Below are 21,853 nucleotides of genomic sequence, written 5' to 3'. Positions count from 1 at the left end.
TAGTGCTGCCCACTTTCAGGGTGGATCTTTCCTAAGCATTTAATACAACCAAGTGGGTGATCAAAATGAACCATTACGCTGGTGCCCTAGTTTGCTTTCGATGGCTGCAAAGAACACCATGACCAAAAGCAACTTGGCGGGTGGGAGGGTTTGCTTGCTTTACTGAATATCTCTACTGGAGGCATCACGGAGGGAAATGGGGGCGGGAACTAAAGCTGAGCAAAGGTGGGAACCAGGGAGGACAGCTGAGCACCGGCTTACCCCCTCCCCTTTCCCACCCTGGCTATTTATTCTCAGCCAGGTCCATCTGCCCAGAGATGGCATGGTGGGCCAGGCCCATCTACATCAATTAGCAATAAAAAAAATGCCCTTCCCCAAACACACCAACAGGCCAGTCTAACGGAGGCAACACCTCATCTGAGGCTCCTTCTTCCCAGGTGACTGGCCTAGCTTGGGTCAAGTTGAGAAAAACTAAGGAGCGCACTGCTAAATCCTGTTCACCAGTGATGAAGGCCAACTGGCCCGCCGTCTAGTTTAGCTGACTTGTTCCGCTGAAGGAGCTGAGAATCTAGCTGGAAACTCTGAGAAGGGTCCAAGCTGGCTCCTTGGGGGACACAGTGAGAGCTCTCTAGAGCAGTGACAACGGAAGGCTGGCCACAAGCTGACAAGCTTACCTCCCCACACCTAATGCCACACGACCTGGGAACTGCTTGCCCGCACCCAATTTCCTTCTCACCAAAAGGCTACGAAATACTTTAAAGACAAAAGCTACTTAATGTCCCGAGAAAACACTGCAAGGTGAAGGCATGGGCTGAGAGAGGCCAGAGGCCTGTGGAACCTGCCCGCTCCTTCTGTAGGTGTGGACAACTAAAACTCAAAACAGAAAAGGGACCTGCACCAGGCAGGGAGCAGAGCTGGGGCATGAGTAGAGATCTCCCTGGTTCTCCGGTGGAGTTTACCACAAATGCTTAGACCTCGGATGCAGTGCTGGCCTGTGCCATCGTCCCGAGACCAAAATAAAAAAAGTCTCCAGGTCAGAGACACAAGACTCGCAAATGCTCACTGCTTCAGCGCTCTGAGGACAGAGGCCCCATGTTTAACTCCCCAGGGGTCAATACCTGGCTGCCCCCCTGCTCACTCACCTCCAGTACCTCAATACCTGGCAGCCCGCTGCTCACTCACCTCCAGTACACAAGCACAGCGATGAGAAGGACCAGGCACACGAAGGTCAAGGCTGAGACCACAATCAGGGGGATGATCCACTCCATCCTCCCCGGGGAGGGGCGGCTTATCATTCCGGAGGTGTTCTTCTCAGCTGCGAGAGAAATAAGCCAGTCAGGGGAAAGATGTGACAGGCCAGCAGGCAAGGCATGATGCTGAGCTCTGTTCCAGGGAGAGCCGAGCCCTTGCCACTCTGAGCCACCGCAGGGCAAGAAGGGCAGATGGCTGTCCTAACCCACTCTTTTGCAGGTGGGGTACTCTTTAGTGGCCTGTAGGATTGATCTGCTTGTGAGATTAAAGGGGGTGTGTTAGGAGAGCTCTGTAGAAGACAGACTTCAGCTTCACTCCTAGGACGCTCTCCACACAGAGGGAACTTTGGGTTCACTTGGAAATAGCACTCGGGGCTCAGAAGGGAAGACAAGAGAGGAGTAGGAATCAGCTTCCCCCAGCACACACACTCCTGCCTCTAAACTACGTGGCAAACCTGCAACCAGGGTTGTTCTCTCTGGACCCAATAGTTCTTACCCAGCAGTTCTTTCTTCCAGCATCTGCTATCTTTAGAAGCCTTAGAAGGACAGCCGCGTGTCCCCTGAACTATGGGCAGATGCCGGGGAAGGCTTAGAGATGCGAGTGAGACAGAGATATAGCCCAGAGCAGCCCAGATGCACAGAAGCAGCCAGAGACAGGATTAACACTGACCTCTGAGGGAAGACCCAACACTCCAGGGCTGCCCAACAGCTGTCTTAGGAACAGCAAGTATCCCACCTGCTTGGCAAAAAAAAAAAAAAAAAAAAAAAAAAAGAGGCCAGGACACTGCCAGCCCAGAAGTATCCCTTGGCAACACGAACTAAATGCAGGGCTAATCAAGCTGTGTTTCCAGGGAGGGGAGATGGGTCAAGCAAAGAAGAGAAAATAGGCCTTGGGAGCAGATATTTAAAGAGGCAAGACTCCTGGCCTCGAGGTGTGCTCTTGTGTGATCCAATGCATTTTGCTGCATTACCTCTGTGTTTAGTTTTAGGCTCCTGAAGCAGGGGCTGCCCAGGTGCTCCCCAGCTCACTGAAGAAAGGACAGACAGGCAGCAACCCTGACTGATTCAAGCCTCTGGAAGCCTCTCAGTGTTCTGGAATGCCTTCTGGATGCGCCACTTCCCTGAAGACACCCTTCCAGAGGGCAGGGTGGCAATGCAGGCTCACCCACAAGCAGCCTTTGCCGGGAGGACCAGTTAGGAGGTCAACCTCTCAAGAGCTGATCACAGCACCGCTACCATGGTGCCGGGGGAAGGAAGTACAAGGGCTCAGGCCAGTTCTCACACCGTCCCAGGGGAGTGAGGTTCAGAGCAAGAACTACAGGGTGAAGAGAAGTTAGCCAGGCGAGTGTGCTCGGAACAGAGGCCATGTGATTGGGGGAGCGTAAGTAGGGGGGGGACGAGGATGGAAAAGTAGAAGTCAATCAACTGGGGTCTCCGAGGCTGAGTGAAGGTCAGAGACTTTAGTCCTCACAGTACAAGGCAGACCTTCTCACCTTTACGCTCCACACACTGCCTTAAGTGCAAAGCAGCGACCCCAGAGGAGCCAGGGCTACAAATGAGAATAATTTGGCAGGGTTCCAACAGAGGTCAGTTCAGCCAGACAATTATCTGGTTGCTGGTGGGGGCATCTCAAAGACCCGGAGGTCCTGCTAACGGGAGGAGAGTCAGGATGGCTGGCCGCAGAGGAGGCCCTCAGGAACTGGGGGTGCTCAGAGCCTTCTGTGGATTCTTGCCTGTGGTCCCCCAATAATCAGTTCTCAATAGTCACTGGTATTGCTGCCATTCTAAAACCTGTAAGACCACTCTAGAATTTTCTTGGCTTTAGGGCGGACACAGGAGTAGCGGTGGCTGTGAGGATCGGTGGCACACTAGCTGTCCCTTAAACTGAGTGTGTGTCTATGTTGGTGTTTCTGTCCACCTCTTCCTCAGCCTTCACAAGATGACCCAGGTTTGTACCCAGTCTTCACAGAGGCCCACGGCCACACAGGGTGGTGACGAGGGGCTCCTCAATGTCTGACAGGTAAGTCCTCGAATTCACAGCCAGGTTTGGTAGAGCTGGGCTGAGCCACTTCTTCCTAGCTTTGTGTGGTGCTGTGTGACACTGTCCCCTAAGGCAGTGTCTGTCATACAGGAGACCTCAGTCGGCAGACACTTGCATTCCAACACCACTTGATTTCAATCCTTGCCTGTGGCAGGACTTTCTTTAAACACCTAACACAGGGCTGGACTAGATTCCAAAATGGGCTGCGAGACAGTCAGCCTCGCTGCCAACTTTACGGCACTGTCTTCTCTTGTCCATCAGCGGCCTGGTAGGGGATGCCATTTCCTGTGAAAATCTCCACAATCTGTTCCTCTCCTGAACCCTGGGTTTCTGCCCAGAGAGTATAGGGAGAGTGCCCAACCAGCCAGCCCTGCTGAACTGTAGCCATGTCTACCTGACCGAGACCCACATTTCAAGTGGGATGATTCGCCTTTTATCTGGATCGTCTGAGGTGGAAAGATCCACCTTAAATCTGGGACACACCTTCTGGTGGCAGCCTATATAAAGGACATGGGGGAGAGAGAAGCGCTTGCTCTTTGCCTGTTTGTCCTCTCCCTTGCCAGCAAGTTCATCTCTTAACTGGCATTAGAGCCTACTCCTTCGGGACCCCAGTCTACACTGAAGACCAGCCGAGTCATTCAGCCTTGCGGACTTTCCGTAAGGAGACAGCCACGGTGGGATAATTCAGACCGTAACCTGCAAGCCGCTCTACTAGATCCAGTTTTTACATACATAGATTCGTCCTGACAGTCCCGTGTCTTCAGAGAACCTTGACTAACACAGAGATACTCATTCAGAAGTGTTCCAATGCCAGGCAAATGTAGAGACCGTCTACCGTCTCCGTCTGTGTGCAACCTGGGACAAGTGAGCTACTGTTAATAATTAGTCTTATTTAGTTCCCAATGACTCAGTTTTCCCCTCTGTAAAAGGAGGTGATAATACTGGCCCCTGCGTTGTGGAGTAAGAACACACACAACGTTTAGAATGCTGCCTGGTATTTCTCCTGGCTATCATTGGCTGTTGTGCTTGTCCCCATCACTGCATCCCTCCTAACATCACTGGGACCATCACTCCCAACCATGTGAACTATGAGCATCCCCTCAACAGTCCCATCACTGAGCTCTTCCTCAGCAACAGCCCAGCCCCTAAGGGCCTGGGAACGAACACTCCCTGGATGGTTGCTGGCTGAATCTGACTCCTCCCTGAGTGTGTGGTCACTCGGTACTTGAGAAGTACACGGGTCGAACAGTCTGCCTATCACAAGTCACCAGTTAAATACTGGAGCCTCAAGGCTGGCCTCCAGGGGAGACCAATCACTTTCTTTCTACTCCAGAAAGACAGTTGTCCAGGTATTGACTTGATCTGTGATTCTAGCGGAAGAATGAGTTGCTAGGAGCTACCAAGAACACACAGTATCCCACACAGGCTGTTAACTTGGTCCCCCAAACCTTCTGCATGCCTCTGGAGACAAGGAATCACAATCTGTTCAGGCCCCCAGTGGCTGCCTGAGGACACACACACACACACACACAGTACATGCCGATCTATGCTGTGATTTTCCTATACATAAAGTTTATCATGAAGTCTAACTCATGGATCAGATTAAGGTATGAATAACAGTAAAACAGGACAATTAGAACATCCTGCCTGGATGACAGCTTTTTCTTAGTTTAAAAAAAAATTTTCTCATTTCTTAGTTTTGAAAATGCGAATCATGACAATGGGCAGTGTCAATCTGCTAACTAAGCAACTAGTGCACGCGTTAGGTGTGACTACAGTCAGTCAAACCATGACAATGGGCAGTGTCAATCTGCTAACTAAGCAGCTAGTGCACGTGTTAGGTGTGACTGCAGTCAGGACGCAGAGAGGATGCACTCTCCAGGCAGCACGGAGTTAAGACAGTGTGACATTTCTTCAAGATTCTCATAACTGCAGGGCATGGTAGTGCCTGCCTTTCCTTCCAGCATGTGGGAGGCAAAGGCAACAGTGCTCTGTGATTTTAAGGGCAGCCTGGTCTGTCTATCTGTAATTGTTAAATTCTAGAATTCCCTTTCATTTTGTCTGGACCATAGCTGACTGGTGGTAAAGAACTTATACTGCAGAAAGCAAACCTCAAAGACCCTTGTATACACTTTCGGTTCAACCGAGGCAGTAGATCTGACCTCAAGCTCCTAGGCCTCCGATCGGGTGGAGCTGGCTACAAGCTGACAGGTTTGTGTGCCGCTTTGAGTAAAATGACTGGCAGCCCCAGAGCTGGGCCCTTCTTCTATCAGAGGAAAGCAGGTGGTAACAGGGATTACACAGATTACCTAGGTAAAGCTGACTCTAAATTATGTCTGGATAATTCACTAGTCAAATGCAAATGAAATCCTGGGGCTGCTTGTTCAAAATTCTTTGAGGAGTTTCCAGAAGGGACCCGAGTGATGGCAGGCATGGGCTGTTCCGAGAACAGGAACTGTTGAGTGTTCACCTTGCATGACCACAGAGCTGCTTTTGACCAGGGACACTAGCGGCTAGCGCCACTAATCCCGCCTGATGCAAGTCTCAGGCTCAGTGGATGTACTTGCTTCAGAACCAACTGGCTAACTGGCTCTGGGCATCTGAAGAAGGGAGGCAGGGGAAGTGCAAGTACCTCCCGTCCTCTCCATCTTCATCCCTGCATCCAGCAGCGATTGAGTACAGTGCCTTAGTTCTGTTAAAAAAAAATTCAAAAAAAGAAAAGAAAAACAGTTTTCAGTGGCATATGTCATCACTGAATTAATGCTGTTTGCCTTTTACTGGCTTGGCTCGCATCCCAGTAGAAGCAAATAAAAAACCGAGCACAATGTACTCTACATGCGGCAGGCGGAGAGCATCAGATGGACCCAGCTGAAGGGCTTCCTGCCTCGAGGAAGGGCTCAGCTCCTGCCACGGTCAGGAACTCCGGTGCCCTTACGACTAGGACCAGGTCCCTCCTGAGGGCACCGTCCAGGTGGAGAAAAGGGTTCCTTTGTCAGGGAGAGACGTGGAAGAGGAGTTTGCACCGTCAACAACATACAGCCTGCTCTCGTCATGGGTGACTTTGCTATAGCTGTTATGAGCGACACCCTCATTAAACACCACCCATTGTGAAGAAAGGTGGCTGGTGTGTGTGTGTGTGTGTGTGTAAGTGAGTGAGTGTGTGTGTACATACATAATGTAAAATTTACCATCTTAAGCATTTCTAAGTATATATAAGTATATAAGTAGGGCTACATGTCAACACTGTTGGGAAGCTCATCTCTCCAACATTTTGATCTTACAAAGAGGAAACGGTACTTGGTGAGTCACAACCTTCTATCCTGCTCTGCAGCCTCTGTTCCACATAGAATTGGCAGGTCTGGGATCTTCCATAGGACCCACATAGGAGCTGTATTAGTGACAGCTTATTTCACTTAGCATAATGGATCCAAGGCTTATCCAGGCTATGTGTGGGGCAGGGTTTTCTCTGGCTCCCTTCTGCCCCCTACCCCACCACCTGGGTTTCCTTTCCAAGGCTAGGCAATGTTGCATTTCCTTCCTTCCCTCCTTTTTCCTTCATTGATGCACATCCCAGTTGCTTCTATAGGTCGGCTGTCTGTCCTGTGACCAATGGGGTTCAAACCCATACGTGCAGATGCCTCCTCAAGCTGCTTCTGGGAACTGGGATTACCGAGTTTTATGGTCATTCTAGGTCCAATTTTTCAAACAACAATCTCTACTGTTTCTCCTAACAATTGTCTATTTATCTTCCCTCAAAGAGTGTTAAAACCAGTTCCCATTTCTCCACACTTTTACTAATGTATTATTGAAAATACTGTGAAACAGTAATGCCTTTTACAAGCCCATGAGATTTGTCTTTATCTTCCAGGTTATCTTCCTGGTAACCCTGAGGTTACTTTCATTACTGTTTCAGAGACCCAGCTGCTCATCCGTTTGAAGCACACGCCATGTGCACATGCCCATGTCGTCTGCCTTAACAGGGCCTGGCTCTGTGACCCAGTGGCATGTGTAAACCACATTAGAGTACCATTTGTCTCTACTTGTACCCACGCCCAGAGTTTTCATGAACAAAGATCCCTCCCCACTCCACACAGGCCTGCTGTACCAGACCTCAACAATCGAAGGATGAACTGTCAGCTCCGGGAGCGCTTGGAATGTCGAGGGTGTTTAATCGTTCCCGATCTGACTCAACGCCTCACAATTAGAGCTAGTCCTGACCCACCAGATTGCGACCAGGGACGCTCGAGCCATCGTGTGCATCATAGCCACACTGTTTACACACTAGCCAAGACATGGAAGCAACTGGAATACCCATCAAAGACTGAAGGGAGGTCACCAGGACCACCATGCGGTCCTGAAGCTGGGTGCAGGCAGAAGCCGGATACAACCTTACATCAAACATCCTGCCCCTTCTCCCACCCCAGTTCCTGACTCCAACCTCCTTCTTAGGGTCTGGTTTTTCACATGAAGACCTACACACACTTTCCTAGTTCAAAGATCACATGGTGTATGGGGAAGAGCAAATTTGGAGGATCCAACACTTCTCTGAGGGGAAACTAAACCGTGTTTGGCATTCTGTACCCTGCTACAGAGAGCTGGTTCTTACCACGACACTAGGAAGATGGCAGAGACGCACAGACTATAGCTCACAGAAGGAAGCAGACCAGTGGCCAGTCTTGCTAGCCTTGACTGAAGACTGCTTGTGCCATCTCCAAAGTGTTTTCTGTCATGCATTTTAGATGCAGTGCACTCATAGGTCCTAACCTACAAAGAATTCAGTACTATATTCCTGACTTCTTTAGTCTGGAGAGCTTGCTCTGAGACTAATTTTTTGAAAATATTACACTTATGGTGCGTGTGTGCATGCATGTGTATGTACGTGTGCTTGCACAGAGTGCGTGTGCACTCACGGGTAAGCATGAAGGTCAAAGGACAACTTGTAGGAGTTGGTTTTCTTCTACTTGTGTTCTGGGGATGGAACTGGAGGTACAGCAGACACTGTTAGTGCCTGAGCCATGTTACCGGCTTTCTGCCTTTAGATCAGTGACTCTCCTGCCTCCTCCCTAAGTAAGCTTCCTTCAGGGAAACTCGATATGAACACCACAAGCCAGGTCTGTCAACTTTGACATGTTGACACTGTGGGCCAGATATTCGCTCGCTGTGGGGCACTGTGTGCGCTATTCCCTGGCCCTTTCCTAATAGAGCCTAGGAATGCTCCCTGTCATGACAACCCCAACAGTTTCCATGGCCCTGCGGGGAGGGGCAGAACGCCTGAGTGAAACCTTCTGCTCGAATGGAAAACGGGCAGCTTCAGACGAAGGCTCTTTATGATGTTTACATCTACTCCTCCTGCAATCCGGGAACTAGCACCAGAGTCCACAGGAGCCCTGGAGCATGACGGAGAAGATGCCATGCACCTCGGATCAACAAAGCCTGTCTTGGGCCCTGGACATGCTCCTTTACCCTTCCAAACCTTGGTGGTAATCATGACAGCAGAGCCCTCAAGGGAGTGTCTTAGGATAAGTGACAGGCAAGTGCTCTCAGCAGAAGGAGCAAGAGCGGACCCAAGGTGTTGTTTCCGTAGCTAGCTTTATAACATTGGGTCCCTTAGAACTTAAGGTGTTCTATACTTCTTCAAAGGAGCGACGTGTCTGGGTCGTAGCATCCTCCACTGTGGCTCATCTTAGAGCCGAGCAGCCAGGCAGGAAGCGCCTATGTCTCCAGCGTTCCTGTCATGGGTCACCTAACACCAGGCCTCATCCGATGTTTCCTGAAGTTTGTCATTTGCAACCCCAACCCAGACCATCATCTTCAGCACCCCGCTTGAGACAGAAGTAAGGAGAGTCTAAGCAGGGTGAGATTTGAAAAACGTTGCGTCACTCACCTAAGGAGGCAAACACTGACAAGTGTTGCCCTGAATGAGGAGCTTGCAGGTGGCATGCACTCTGAGATATTTATACTGGCACACACTGCCCAGGAACTGTCGGCTGACTTCAAATCTGCCTCCACCTTGTAGTTTATGTTCCTAAAATGAGGACTCACAGGCTAGATGTCCATGCAGCACTGATCCTTAGGAGGCCTGGGGGCTACAGAATGCTAGGAAAAGGTTTGAAGGACACACACACACACACACACCCCTCTAGACCCCAAGACCACAGCCACTACAGCGCCCAAGGACAGCAGCCACCATTCTAGTCGTGGATAAATGCGGGGTATTCCTACCTGGCCCAGGGACACATTTAGTTTGGAACATGGCAAAGCAAATTGTTTTTTTTGTTTTTGTTTTTGTTTTTGTTTTTCGAGACAGGGTTTCTCTGTGGTTTTGGAGCCTGTCCTGGAACTAGCTCTTGTAGACCAGGCTGGTCTCGAACTCACAGAGATCCGCCTGCCTCTGCCTCCCGAGTGCTGGGATTAAAGGCGGGCGCCACCACCGCCCGGCTCAGCAAATTGTTTTTACAATTTAAAAAGTGGGGTGCTCCACAGAAACTGGGATTTCTGACTCATAGGGAGTTTCCAATGGCAACGGTGGGAGCCGAGACCGCCATACTGAGAAACAGTAGGTACTCTAGAGCTGGCTACTGCGCTCAACACTCTGTGATGTGTGAGAGCTGGCCCTTTCCTCTCATTGGAATGCCTTGTCTGATTCTGTGTTTGAGTTTGCCACTACTTCCACAGAAGGATTTCAGCGAGGTTGCGATGTCAGCATCATGGAAGAAATCTAAGCGAGCCTTTTGGGGATAATGGCTGACGTGCAGCATACTCTGCTAACTGTGGGCACTGAGTTTTCAAAGATACTGAAGATTGACTCAATGACTTTTTTACTTCATGGGAAGAAAACTTAACTGTGGAGCAAACAAACATATACCCAAAGTCTCTCAGATCAATCGCCACTCACACATAAAGGATGGTTATTTCACTTAGAACAAAACCAAACCCAAGCTGGAAGAGCAGATGGGGGACATGGCAGGACGGATGGAGACGACATAAGATCGTGGACACTACACACTACATACTTTGCTGGTTCCTCCTCTGGTTATTCAAATCCTTCATTAAACAACAGACATACACTATTTTTTTTTTTTATTTTATACCAGAGGCTGGAGAAGGTCAGAGTGTGAGCCAAATCAGTCCCCCCACCTGTTTTTAGGAACGGAATTGTCTGGCATACAGTCACAGCCACTCACTGCTAACCTGTCTATGGCTGTGTGCTGTAAGGCAGAACCAGAGAGCTGAGACCTGTGGCCTATGAACACTATTTACTACTTGGTTTTTTTTTTCCTCCTCAAGGTTTGCCAATTCATGATTTCAACCCAGAACCACTTTCAAATTTGAATCCGCAGAAATTCAGAACATGAGCTGTGGTTTTAGGGAGAAGTGAGCCTTGCCGTTCTGACTACAGAGATGACAGGGCAGAGGAGTGTTCCTGGACAGTCTCACGTACGCCAGACTGGCCTTGAACTTCAGATCTTCTTGTCTGGCCCTCTGAGTGCCGGGATTACAGGTATGTGCTACCATGTCAATGTATGCAGTGCTGGAATTACAGGTATATGCTACCATAGCAGATGTATGCAGTGCGGGGATTACAGGTATGTGCTACCATGTTGATGTACGCAGTACGGGGATTACAGGTATGTGCTACCATGTCAATGTATGCAATGCGCTGGGATTACAAGTATGTGCTACCATAGCAGATGTATGCAGTGCTGGGATTACAGGTATGTGCTACCATAGCGGATGTATGCAATGCTGGGACTACAGGTATGTGCTACTATGCCGGATGTATGCAATGCTGGGACTACAGGTATGTGCTACTATGCCGGATGTATGCAACGCTGGGACTACAGGTATGTGCTACAACAGCGTTGTATGCAGTGCTGAGGGTTAGAACTGGGGATTTTTGCATGATAAACAAGCACCCTGTCGATTTAGTCACATTATCAAACTCCCACAGGTCATTTTAACTTCAGATAGCGGGGGAACTGCTCTTTAATGTTCATTCAGATTGCAAAATAGACCCACTCACGCCTCCTCCTCAAAGCCCCCACTGTGATGTGGCATCTGGCTGCTGGCAGCCCTCCTTAGTGCTAACAGGACAGGTGACTTCCACAAATTCACATATCATCCGTGCACAGCGGACAGGATGAACTCCGCTGGAGCGTCCCAATAACTTTAGTTGGGCAGTGGTGATGCACAAACACCTTTAATTCCAGCACTCAGGAGGCAGAGGTAAGGGGACCTGTGTTGGAAGCCAGCCTGGTCTACAGAGTAAGTTCCAGGACAATCAGGGCTACACAGAGAAACCCTGTCTCCAAACCTCTCCTCCCTCCCCTGCAAAAATAATAATAATAATTTTTTAAAAAAAGGTCAGCTTTATCAGCACTATCTCTGCACTGACTGGGGGATTTCTCATGACCTGCCCTTGGCAGACAAGGTCACTGGGCACAAACTCACTTGAGGGTCAACTGAATGAGGGCGTCGAGCTACGGAACTGAGTTAACGTCAAAAGCCATTTTTTTCTGATGCTGGAATGGAAGGGGCCGGAAGCTGGGTTTGGGGATCCCAGGGTTCGCTCGACTTTCTCCCCTTTCCTGGAATCTGAGGTCTAGCTCTCACTTCCTCTTACCAGAATCAGTCTTGGAGCCCAGCCTCGCAGCTTCCCAAGCTATGACCAGCTCCTAATTCAAACACATAGCAGGCACTGTTCTCAGAAACAGGCTGAGTCCACTCAGTTCAACTCCATCACTTGTCTTAAAGAGGAATCACACCGACCCAAGCCACCTGGCCACATGGCCACCACCATTTCCGCGCATAAGTAAGTGTTCTTGAAAAAAAGTCAATCACACGAGCAACTTCTCTTGCTAGCATCGACTCCCTGTTTGCCATTTCAATTAAAATCTAACTTCATGTCTTTGGCTCTCCCAGGGTCTGGACTCAATCCTTTCTACCACCCCTTTCTCTCTGTGTTCCTGCTCCACAGGGACCTCATCCCATCCAAGCTCATTCCCAGTTTGGCATCTCTAGACCTGCCATTCCAGCGGCCTAGAATATTCTCCCACGTGTCTGTGAGTGGCTGATTGCCCACACTGGTCTCTGTTTAAACACATTTGTTTGCCGGGATCTCCTCAATAGAACTCTCCTACGAGCATGTACCCCCTGGAAGAAGAGACGTCTCCATCACTGGTCTCACTTTAATGCCTACTCGAGAGTCTGGCACACAATGGGAAGGGACTCCATACTCTTTGCTGTCTTTAAATGCAAGAAATTCAACTTGTTCACCGCAGCCTCTCAGAGGGAACACACAAGGACGGCCTCATCAATGGCCACACACTCTCCTCATCTATACAAGGCCACTGTAGCCTCGCTGCCAAACTGCCCCATGCTGAACGACACCCATGAGAGACCCCTACTTAGAAAGAGATTAGTTCACAGCAGCCTTCAGGGGAAAGTAATTCAAAACATGAAAATGTATTCTACGTTGTATCTTAACATACGAGATCTCAGCTTTAGATGAATTTTAATGTTTACGAGCGGAAAAGCAAATAAATATTTACCAGTTGCCTTTTTTTTTTCTTTGCACTCATAACTTCACAACAGCTTAAATGAAAAAAACATTGTTGCTAAACGCCTTGCAGTCTGGCAACACGAGGGGTTTCTTATTAAGAGAAGCCCTTGCAACAGGAACAGCCCCTCATGCCACGGCTCCGGCATCATGATGGCTCATCACGATCTGAGCATGTGACCGAGGGAAAACATTGCCTTCAGTGGCAGAGCAAGTGGAGGCCGAACCAGCCATGCCTGCTTCCCCAGCTAGGAACGGGTAGTCTGCAGAGCCACGCTGGAGGACAGCCAGCCTGAGGATTGCTTGGGCTAGGACCATGGACTTCCCAGACTGGACATGTCCTCTTCCCTCACCTGAGGTGGGTCTCCATCCTCCCCAGAATTATCAGTCACAACATTGTGACTGTCTCTTCTATTACTCTTTGACATTCAAACATCTCAGTTGGGTAGTTTCTTTTCTTGCTTGCCAGAAACAAACAAACAAACCATCTCAGCAGCTTGCTCTCCCAAGTTGCCACTACCTAAGTCCCTGGAATGCGCTCTAGCCAGCTGCTGTCACTCATCTTTCTGTCTATTCCATGACATAGGCAAGGGGCTTCCCTGGCAGAACATCCAGCCTAGTGCCTGGCAGAACGATGGCCACCCAGAAACAGACATGTTTGTTTTTAATAAATGACTAAGGAATAAGAATGTCTGTGTGGGCACAGGCATGAGTGTGAATGAGTGTGCCCCCCTGTGTACACGCCTGTGTGTCATCTGCATGTGAACGTGAAGATTTGAGAACTGCCTCAGACCCTGTTCCTTGGGTGCCATCTATCTTGGCTTTTAAAGATAGCGTTTCTCACTGACACAGAACTCTTAAAATAGGCTTAGGCTACCTGGCCACTGAGCCCCAGGAATCTTCCTGGTTCTGCACCCCAAGTGCAGGGGTTGAAAGTGCATGTCACCATGCTTTGCTTCTCTTACAACCTGGGTGTGGGGGCTCAGACTTCAGGCTTTCAAGGCAAGCGGTTTACTTTTTTTTTGGCTACCCCCATCACCAGCACCCAGGACTAGAACAGAAATGGGCAAATGTCTCCGAACCGGCACCCACTTTCTTCACTTGGGTGTTTAGGGTGGAGTTCTTCTGAAGGAAAGACGGAATTACAAGGAAGCAATTACTCCAGCGAAGAGAATGCTCCTTACAGGAGGAGAGAAATAGATGTGGTTGCAGGCACAGACACACCAGGGATACACACAATCCCAAAGTTATTATTACCTGCTTCCCCACCCCTCACCCCCGTGCCCCCCTACTTTTAGAAAAGGTCGAATTTGCTCACAGCAGCCTGGACCCTCAAATATGGACCAGCACCACCTACCTGGGTTAACAGTGATGAATTTGCTGTCCTCGGAAAATCGGTCCCCTCGGGACATAGGTTTCTTCGATGGCATTTCGGGCCTCCTGGGGTCACTCCCTGAATAATGTTCCTCTGTGGCTGTTGGGGGCACTTGGGTGGCTGCGTCCTCATTGGGATCCAAGCCTGGGCCAACCTGGCCTGGCTGGTCTGTTGCAGGACCAGCGTGGTCCTGCCCACGCCCAGGTATAGTCTGATGTCCCCCCTCCTCTGTAGTCCTGTGAGGGGAAGAAGGTGTGGGGGCAGGAGCAGTCCGGTTCCTCTCTTCCGCTGTGTGGGTGGCCTCGCTCTTCTCCTTCCTCTCCGAGTCCTTCTCCCCCTCCTCCTCTTGCTCCCGCTCTCCGTCCTCACTCTCGCTTTTCTCCTCCTTCTCCCCTTCCTCCGCACCCTCGCTGTCCTTGGTAGGAGCTGAGTCGCCATCAGGCCCGGGAGAAGCGAAGGCCTCAGTAGTGGCAAGGGCTGGCCTCCCGGCCTGCTTGCTGGCTGCGGCTGCAGTAGGAAGGCGTGTGGGCCACACGGTACTGGGGAAGGAGGAGATGCCACCACCACCAAAGCCCAGGCCTGCCAAGAGCGTGCTGGTAACCACAGAGGCCACTGTAGCCTGGCTGCCACTGGAGGAAGGACCCATCCCAGTAGCCATGGAAACAAATGAGAAGGGGATGCCGGAGGATGTCCAAGTAGAAGAGCCGGAGCTGATGGGGGCCATGTCCGCTGAAGAGGCAGGAGAGGCTGTCGGCTGAAAGGACCACCCAGGGTGCGGAGAAGGGAGGTGAAGGAAAGAGCAAGGCCGTATCAGTAATCAAGAACCAAAGTGAGGCCCCTCTGCAAAACCTCAGAATTTTAGCCATCCATCCTACAGGTTTTCATAAATTAACCATGGCTAGTCCAGGGTAACCAAGTTTTATTTCAGTGGCTTTATAGTCAGTTTGAATCAAAAAATTAACTACTGTATTAAATTCAGTTTTTTACTGATGTGGCTCACGGTTGGGCTAGATGGGGAAATATTAAATATTAAAACATTAAAAGTGCCTTAAAGATACGCAACAAAAAAGTCATAGAACGGCCAGATGCCCACCTTTGTGTGTGTGTGTGCGTGTGTGTGTGTGTGTGTGTGTGTGTGTGTGCACGAGCGCGCATGCACGCGCGTGCGAAGTTGTGGGCAAGAAGCAGAAGTCAATGCTTCAAGTCAATTTCTGCCCGTGACTATCTAGCTCTGAGATGTGGAGAACCACGAAACGGAGTTAACTCCACCCTCATACAGCGTTGCAGGCAGCAGACCAAGAGGGGAAAACAGCAGGCTCAGAAGCAGGTGCCACACTCAAGCCTCTGCAGCTTCAAGCTGAGCGCAGTCCAGTCCCAGAGCCTTTCAGAGTGACTGCATTCGCCACAGCGCCACCCTGGGGCCAGGGCTTGCAATGCAGCCTGTTCTATGTACAAAGATGGGAAGGTGCAGAGTGAGAGGGAGTTTGGAGTTTAGCAAAGTGTGTGCTTGCTCGGCCAGAGGCAGGGCTGCTGAGGCCTAAGCTCAGCCCATCCTTTCCCAACACTCAACTGGGGTGAGTGATGGTGTTACTCAGGGGAGACATCTTCTACCAACACCAGGAGATGTCCAGGGATAGCACTCTAAGTACAGTCCTTATGAGCTGGTGTAGAGAACACAAAATTCTATCTCATCACTTATCCAAGTCCAAAACAACAGTGGGAACATATTTTGGAACTTTACGCGACTTTAACATTGAAAAAAAAAAAATCTAGCCGTTTAAGGACCATGGGTTCTAAAGCTCCTTTCTGAAAGCCAAGTGCCACCAAACACAGAAAAGCCTACCTAGCATTGACTCCTTGCCTCGCTCTGTATGACGAAGTGCCTATTCCTTTAACTCACCAAGCCTCAGTTTCTTCACCTGTCGAATGGGAGTAACGGTACTACCATCCTGGGCTTTCTGGATGCTGGGATGTGCCTAGTGAGTTTCCGACTGAGATTCTCCCCAGCACTGGTAATTTCTGATCAGTAGCTATGGGTTACAACATCTGGATTTTAGCATAAGTGGAGGGCTGGGGATGGAGTAATCCCTGAATCATCTGATTCCAGGAAATCATACATAATTACAGATCGGGAAGATTTTTTATGATGACAAAATTATACAACAGAAGCCACTAATATTGCTGTCTCGCGCACTAGCTTAGACAGCAGTGTCTCTGAACACTCTGTGAGGGCAGTTCAACAACATTATACTGACACCTTGTGGCAAGAGCTTTAAATGCATCCAAATTAACACCAGGGACTGTGTACCCAGCATTCTCACTTACCACGCCTGTTTTCACAATCCTGGTCCCTTGGAATATTCTGGTAGTATTAGCTGAGGGGGGAATAAAAAAGAGGTTACAATGTGAACAAAACACAATGTATACACGTGCTTCCAATAAAACCCTACCTATGGACACACAAATCTAAATTACACATACTTTTCATGGCACAGAATAGTACCCCTTTGTACACTTTCCAACCATTTCAATGTATGACGCGACACGCTTCTGAGTCATGCAGACACGGTCAGACAATCGGGATCTAGCCAGCAGTTCCCGTCACAAGCAATTCATTTAAAACTTGCGATTATTAGTGTTTTACTGAAACAGGACTTCAACAACAATAAGATGCCCACGACTGCAACCGACGGCTCTGTTATCGCTGCACCGAATGCCTGTGAAATTCCACTGACCTTCGGATGCATTTTCCAGGGCTGTTGGGCTTCTGAGTTTCATCTATTTTTTTGGGGGGGGTCACCATTTCCCATCCTTGCAGTGATTTTATTATGCATCTTTACCTTATGACAACTTACCATATTCTCAGCTTTTATTACATTTATGCATGTACTCCTTCATGAGAAGGCAGGGAATGGGGTGTGTGTGTGTGCTTCTCTTGTCCCATCTCATGGGACTGAGCTTGGCTCATCGGGTTTGACTGCAAGCACCTTCAAAAACTGTACCATCCTGCCAGCCCAATGGTTCATCTTGTATTAGCTCCTTCACTGTGTCCTGCCTATTGCCTTCCTCTAGCCGTGGACTGTCAGGTGCTCCCTCCCCGCTTGCATCTGATGGTCTCCAAGCTATGCTCCACACAGTCACATCGTTTTCTTTTTGCTGCACACCTGTCCTGTGCTCTTTTCTTCGCAAAGTTCCGCTCTCCCACGCAGTCTCCATAAAAGATACGCCCAGTATATGTCAACTTGTATTAAGAGGCGAAGGATATAAAATTCACCACGTTAGCCAGTCTTAGCATTTGATCCACTAATGGTCAGTTAGTTCATTTGCTTAATCATGCAGCTGACCTCCCCACCATTCATCTTCAGAGCTTTCTAATCTTGCAAAATGCAACTCTGGGTACGAACCAATCAACTCAGTTCCTTTTATCTGGTCCCTGGGAGCCACCACCACCCGATGGTATTTTCTATCTCTGCGTGTGACTCTTCTATATTGTGCATATAAATGTAATCATGCCCATTTGTACTTTGGTGACTGATGTATTTCACATAGCATAATGTCTGCAAAGGTCACCCCTGCAAAACAGGCATGGGCCAGAACTTCCTTACTTTTTTTTAATGCTCAATAATACTCTCTCGTGCGTCTCTACCGACTATGTTCAGCCATTCATTTGCTGAGGAACATTTGGCTCCGGAATAACGCTAGACATCATAACTTATAATAGAAATATATCAGCCTTCTTGAGGTTATTTAATAAAACTAGAACATTCTATATAAACTCAAGACCTGCCTCCTATACACACAGCCTCAAAACATTACCAAAAATGCCAATCAACCAAGCAAGTAACGTATCTGCTATGCTTTTTACATAATCTAGAAATGGCAAGGGCCCTACACGATTTTGTTTGCCCTATAATATTAAAAAGAAAGACCCCCCAAACCACCACCACCAACAACAACAACAAAAAACACTGACTGTGTTATTAACTTTAGTCTATCACTCCTTTTCATGGGCACTGGTATCTTGCTACTCCCTTTACCACCTATGCCCCTCGAAAGGCCCCATGGACACCCGAATTCACAGCCCCTGACATAATAATGCACATATTTTGTTTAAGCAAAAGTACAGTGTGCAAATAGAGAACCGGGAAGGCGGATCTACAAGTCAATACAACTGCTGAGATTACAGGTCAAAAAAAAAAGCTAAGGCTGCAACTCTAACCTGGGTCCAAATATACCCCAAACAGGCATGCACATTCTGCTTCCTTAACAGAAGATAAAAGGCTCCCAAGAGCCCTGTGGTTCGTGCCCTTTAAAAGGGGGTCTGAGAAGGCCAATGGGCTCAGTAGCCATTCCATCAGGCTGCTGGCTTTATTAGTCTAGAACAGTCTCTGAGATCTGACACCATTCTACCACCGGATCGACTCAGTGATTTCTGAGAATGGCTGATGGTGATCGCTCCTCGACACGGCAGCAGCTCCAGGACCAACGGCTTGTCACTTGGTGCTTGCATTAAATGCATACACGTATCACCGCAGCTCAGATTTGTTTGAAATATTATGACAAGTGTATATGACTTTAACTGATTCCCCTCTGATGGATTTTAGTTCTTTTTTTTTTGATTTTTCAAGACAGGGATTCTCTGTAGCTTTTTGGTTCCTGTCCTGGAACAAGCTCTTGTAGTCCAGGCTGGTCTCGAACTCACAGAGATCCGCCTGCCTCTGTCTCCCGAGTGCTGGGATTAAAGGCGTGCGCCACCACCACCCGGCTTGGATTTTAGTTCTTAAGACCACCATGAGGGAGGATGTGCCTGACGACTTTTATGCTCAGACAGAAGGCTCTGGAAGCCCCGTCCATGACTGACTGCTGAGCACTGTACAGTGGCTAGCGCAGCTGCCCATGAGGCCTGTTGTCAATGTGGAAGACTCTGTGTGAGGAGTGACAGGGTGGTTCACAGCTGTCCATGGGCCATGGAGCTGAGATTAAGAATACAGAACTCCACTCAGTCGCTTAAATGATTTACCTCAAGTTGATTGCTCTCTGAATATAACTTCTCCATTTGTAAAAACCAAACCAAACCACTACTACAGGTCGCGCTCCCCAACAAACGAACACACACAAAACCCTACATGATAAACTGTCCCAGGTGAATTTTGGGGTGAAGCAGCCGAAGTGGTGACACTCTGTAAGGGGAGCCACACCATAAATGCCACTTGCTATGAGGCCTGCTAATACAGGTATCACAGTGGCTGAGTACAGTTATTAGTATCTTAGCATTTATTCCACTTTATTTATTTACTTATTGTATGTGCCTGTGTATATCTGTGCATGTCATAGCATGTACATGCCATGGGCACACGCTTTGAGGTCAGAGATCCACTTTCTGTCATCACGTAGATCCTGAGATCAACCTCAGCTCTGCAGGCTGGGCAGCAGCTGTCTTTACCAGTGGAGCTGCTTTGCCAGTCCAATGCTTTGGGATATTATATGGATCATAAATACGGTTATAATCACTACAAACAATACTTCATTTGAGTTCCTATGCTCCCAAATCTGATACAAATTTATTTCTAAAAGCAGTTACAAGAAAGAAAAAAAAAACTTCTCTGGAATTCTCAAGATCCTGTTTTCGTTCTTAAACCTTGAGTCTGAATAGGAGGTGAATTCTGCACCTTGCTCTCTCTTGCTCCGAAGCAGTGGGAAAAGGCTGGACAGGAAAGGGCAGAGGGCTGACCTTGATGAGGGTGCGGGTTGGTTGGCACAGGGCTTTCATGGGTGGTGTGGGGAGGTGTGAACCAAGGATCCGCTCCTATTCAACACATGGGGGCCAATGCCCCGCACACACCAGTCATTCTTAACAAGCTGCTGTGACCAGACATTTAAGATGTTCCCTGATTTGAATTTATACCTGATGGGGCCTTTTCGGAATAGCGCTGTTACAATCCTTTAATTTTTCAGAGGCCAGGCAGCCCAGGACTATTAATCAAAGGGGACACTTCTGCAGCTCCCAGGCTTTGGGTCCAGGCAATGAGAGGCCTAATCATGATTTATGGGGCTGAAGTCCCAAGGCCTGGCCGCAGCAAGCTCCCAGACCAGCCAACCTTCTCCCTCCCCTTGCCTAACACAGACCCTGCCACTGCCCAAGGAGCCTGCTCAACATGGAACAATGCATTTTTGTAAGTGTGTGGACACAGATTTATTTATGAAAAAAAATGAAACTATGGTAAACCTTAGTTAATTTTTAACAGAAGGATGAAATCATTAGCCAAGAATGTTCAAATGACACATGTACATTCCAGTTCCTTGGAAGAAATCTATGCTGGAGGACGTCTCCCCTGGGTTCATCGTTTATTATTTTCTTTTTTTTTCTTCTTTTTTTGGTTTTTCGAGACAGGGTTTCTCTGTAGCTTTAGAGCCTGTCCTGGAACTAGCTCTTGTAGACCAGGATGGCCTCGAACTCACAGAGACCCGCCTGCCTCTCTCTCCCGAGTGCTGGGATTAAAGGCATGCGCCACCGCCGCCCGGCTATCATTTACTATTTTCAACCAAACCTCATAAAGGCTGAAACTTTATGAACACTCCCATGATGATCAAGTGACTTCAGGTACTGGAGGATTCGGACGTCACCATTTCTGGGTGTGGAATGTTCATTTGGTAAGGTCTAGACAAGCACTTTACAGTGACACACCAGGAGTTGTTGGTTCACGGTCCTGTGATTTATGCTACACTGATTATTCAAGGCACACTGGTGTTAGTGTACAATGGCCCCCACGTACACACCTGCCTGTAAAGGCTGCCCGTTTCCTTGGGGTGGTAAATCGCAGCCTTAAGACAAACAACACAGGTTCTCAGCATGGTACAGCTGATGACTGCGGGCTGGGACCTGCACCCTCCCGGCAGAGCCCAGCTCCACCTTGGCAGTCCTCAGCATTTAACGTGCCTGTCAGTCACTAGGGCCGTCTTGCTAGAACTCACGTTGCTAGGTTGGTATGAGGGTTTGTGAGCGTGCGGAGCTCAGAAGCTTCAGATGGTGCTGGTGCAACCTGCCCACGTGACTTAAAGGGTCTGCAATTTTACATGCATTTTCTAGGAGGAAGTCCAGATGTTTAATCTGATCCACAACTCGGAAGCTAAGGATCAGCTGAGTATGGTCTCTGTTGCAGAAAGTCACGGCAGAGGAAAAGGGGGTAACACTGGCTTGGTGTGCAGGCTTTTCACCTGACAGGCAGAAAGCTGTGGCCTTGAACAAGTAAGCAGCCTGAGCGGTCGGAGTCTCTGCGGAGGCAGAGGCCCTGAGTTTCCTGATGGATTTAGTTTCTCTTATGAAACTATATTCATAAACTAAGGACCATAGGTGACTGCTGATTTCTGTAAATAATACTAGGATTAAAATGGGGCAGAAAAAAAGATTATGTCCCATCATTACTTCTATAATTTTTGCTATTATTATATTTTTATGATAGACAGTGAACCTAAGCCTTGTGGATGCTAACCACATGCTTCACTACTAAACTACAACTGATCTGATCTATCTATCTATCTATCTATCTCTCTCTCTCTCTCTCTCTCTCTCTATCTATCTATCTATCTATCTATCTATCTATCCATCCATCCATCCATCCATCCATCCA

General features: G+C 48.7%; 1 protein-coding gene across 2 annotated transcripts in view; it reads right to left on the bottom strand.

Annotated features, from left to right (window-relative positions):
* Ptprg (protein tyrosine phosphatase, receptor type G) overlaps positions 1-21,853 on the bottom strand; it is a 685,269-nt gene that overhangs the window by 69,150 nt on the left and 594,266 nt on the right. For both annotated transcript variants that reach the window (XM_013346852.2, XM_026779901.1), the window contains exons 11-13: positions 16,551-16,600; positions 14,208-14,979; positions 1,183-1,315 (exon numbers count right to left, since the gene is read on the bottom strand). In XM_013346852.2, coding sequence (XP_013202306.2) covers positions 1,183-1,315; positions 14,208-14,979; positions 16,551-16,600 — 955 coding nt within the window. The remainder of the gene's footprint in view (positions 1-1,182; positions 1,316-14,207; positions 14,980-16,550; positions 16,601-21,853) is intronic.

The sequence above is a fragment of the Microtus ochrogaster genome, chromosome 6 (assembly GCF_000317375.1).
Source record: "Microtus ochrogaster isolate Prairie Vole_2 chromosome 6, MicOch1.0, whole genome shotgun sequence".
NCBI classification, from domain to species: domain Eukaryota; kingdom Metazoa; phylum Chordata; class Mammalia; order Rodentia; family Cricetidae; genus Microtus; species Microtus ochrogaster.
This window is presented reverse-complemented; position numbering and strand designations above follow the sequence as displayed.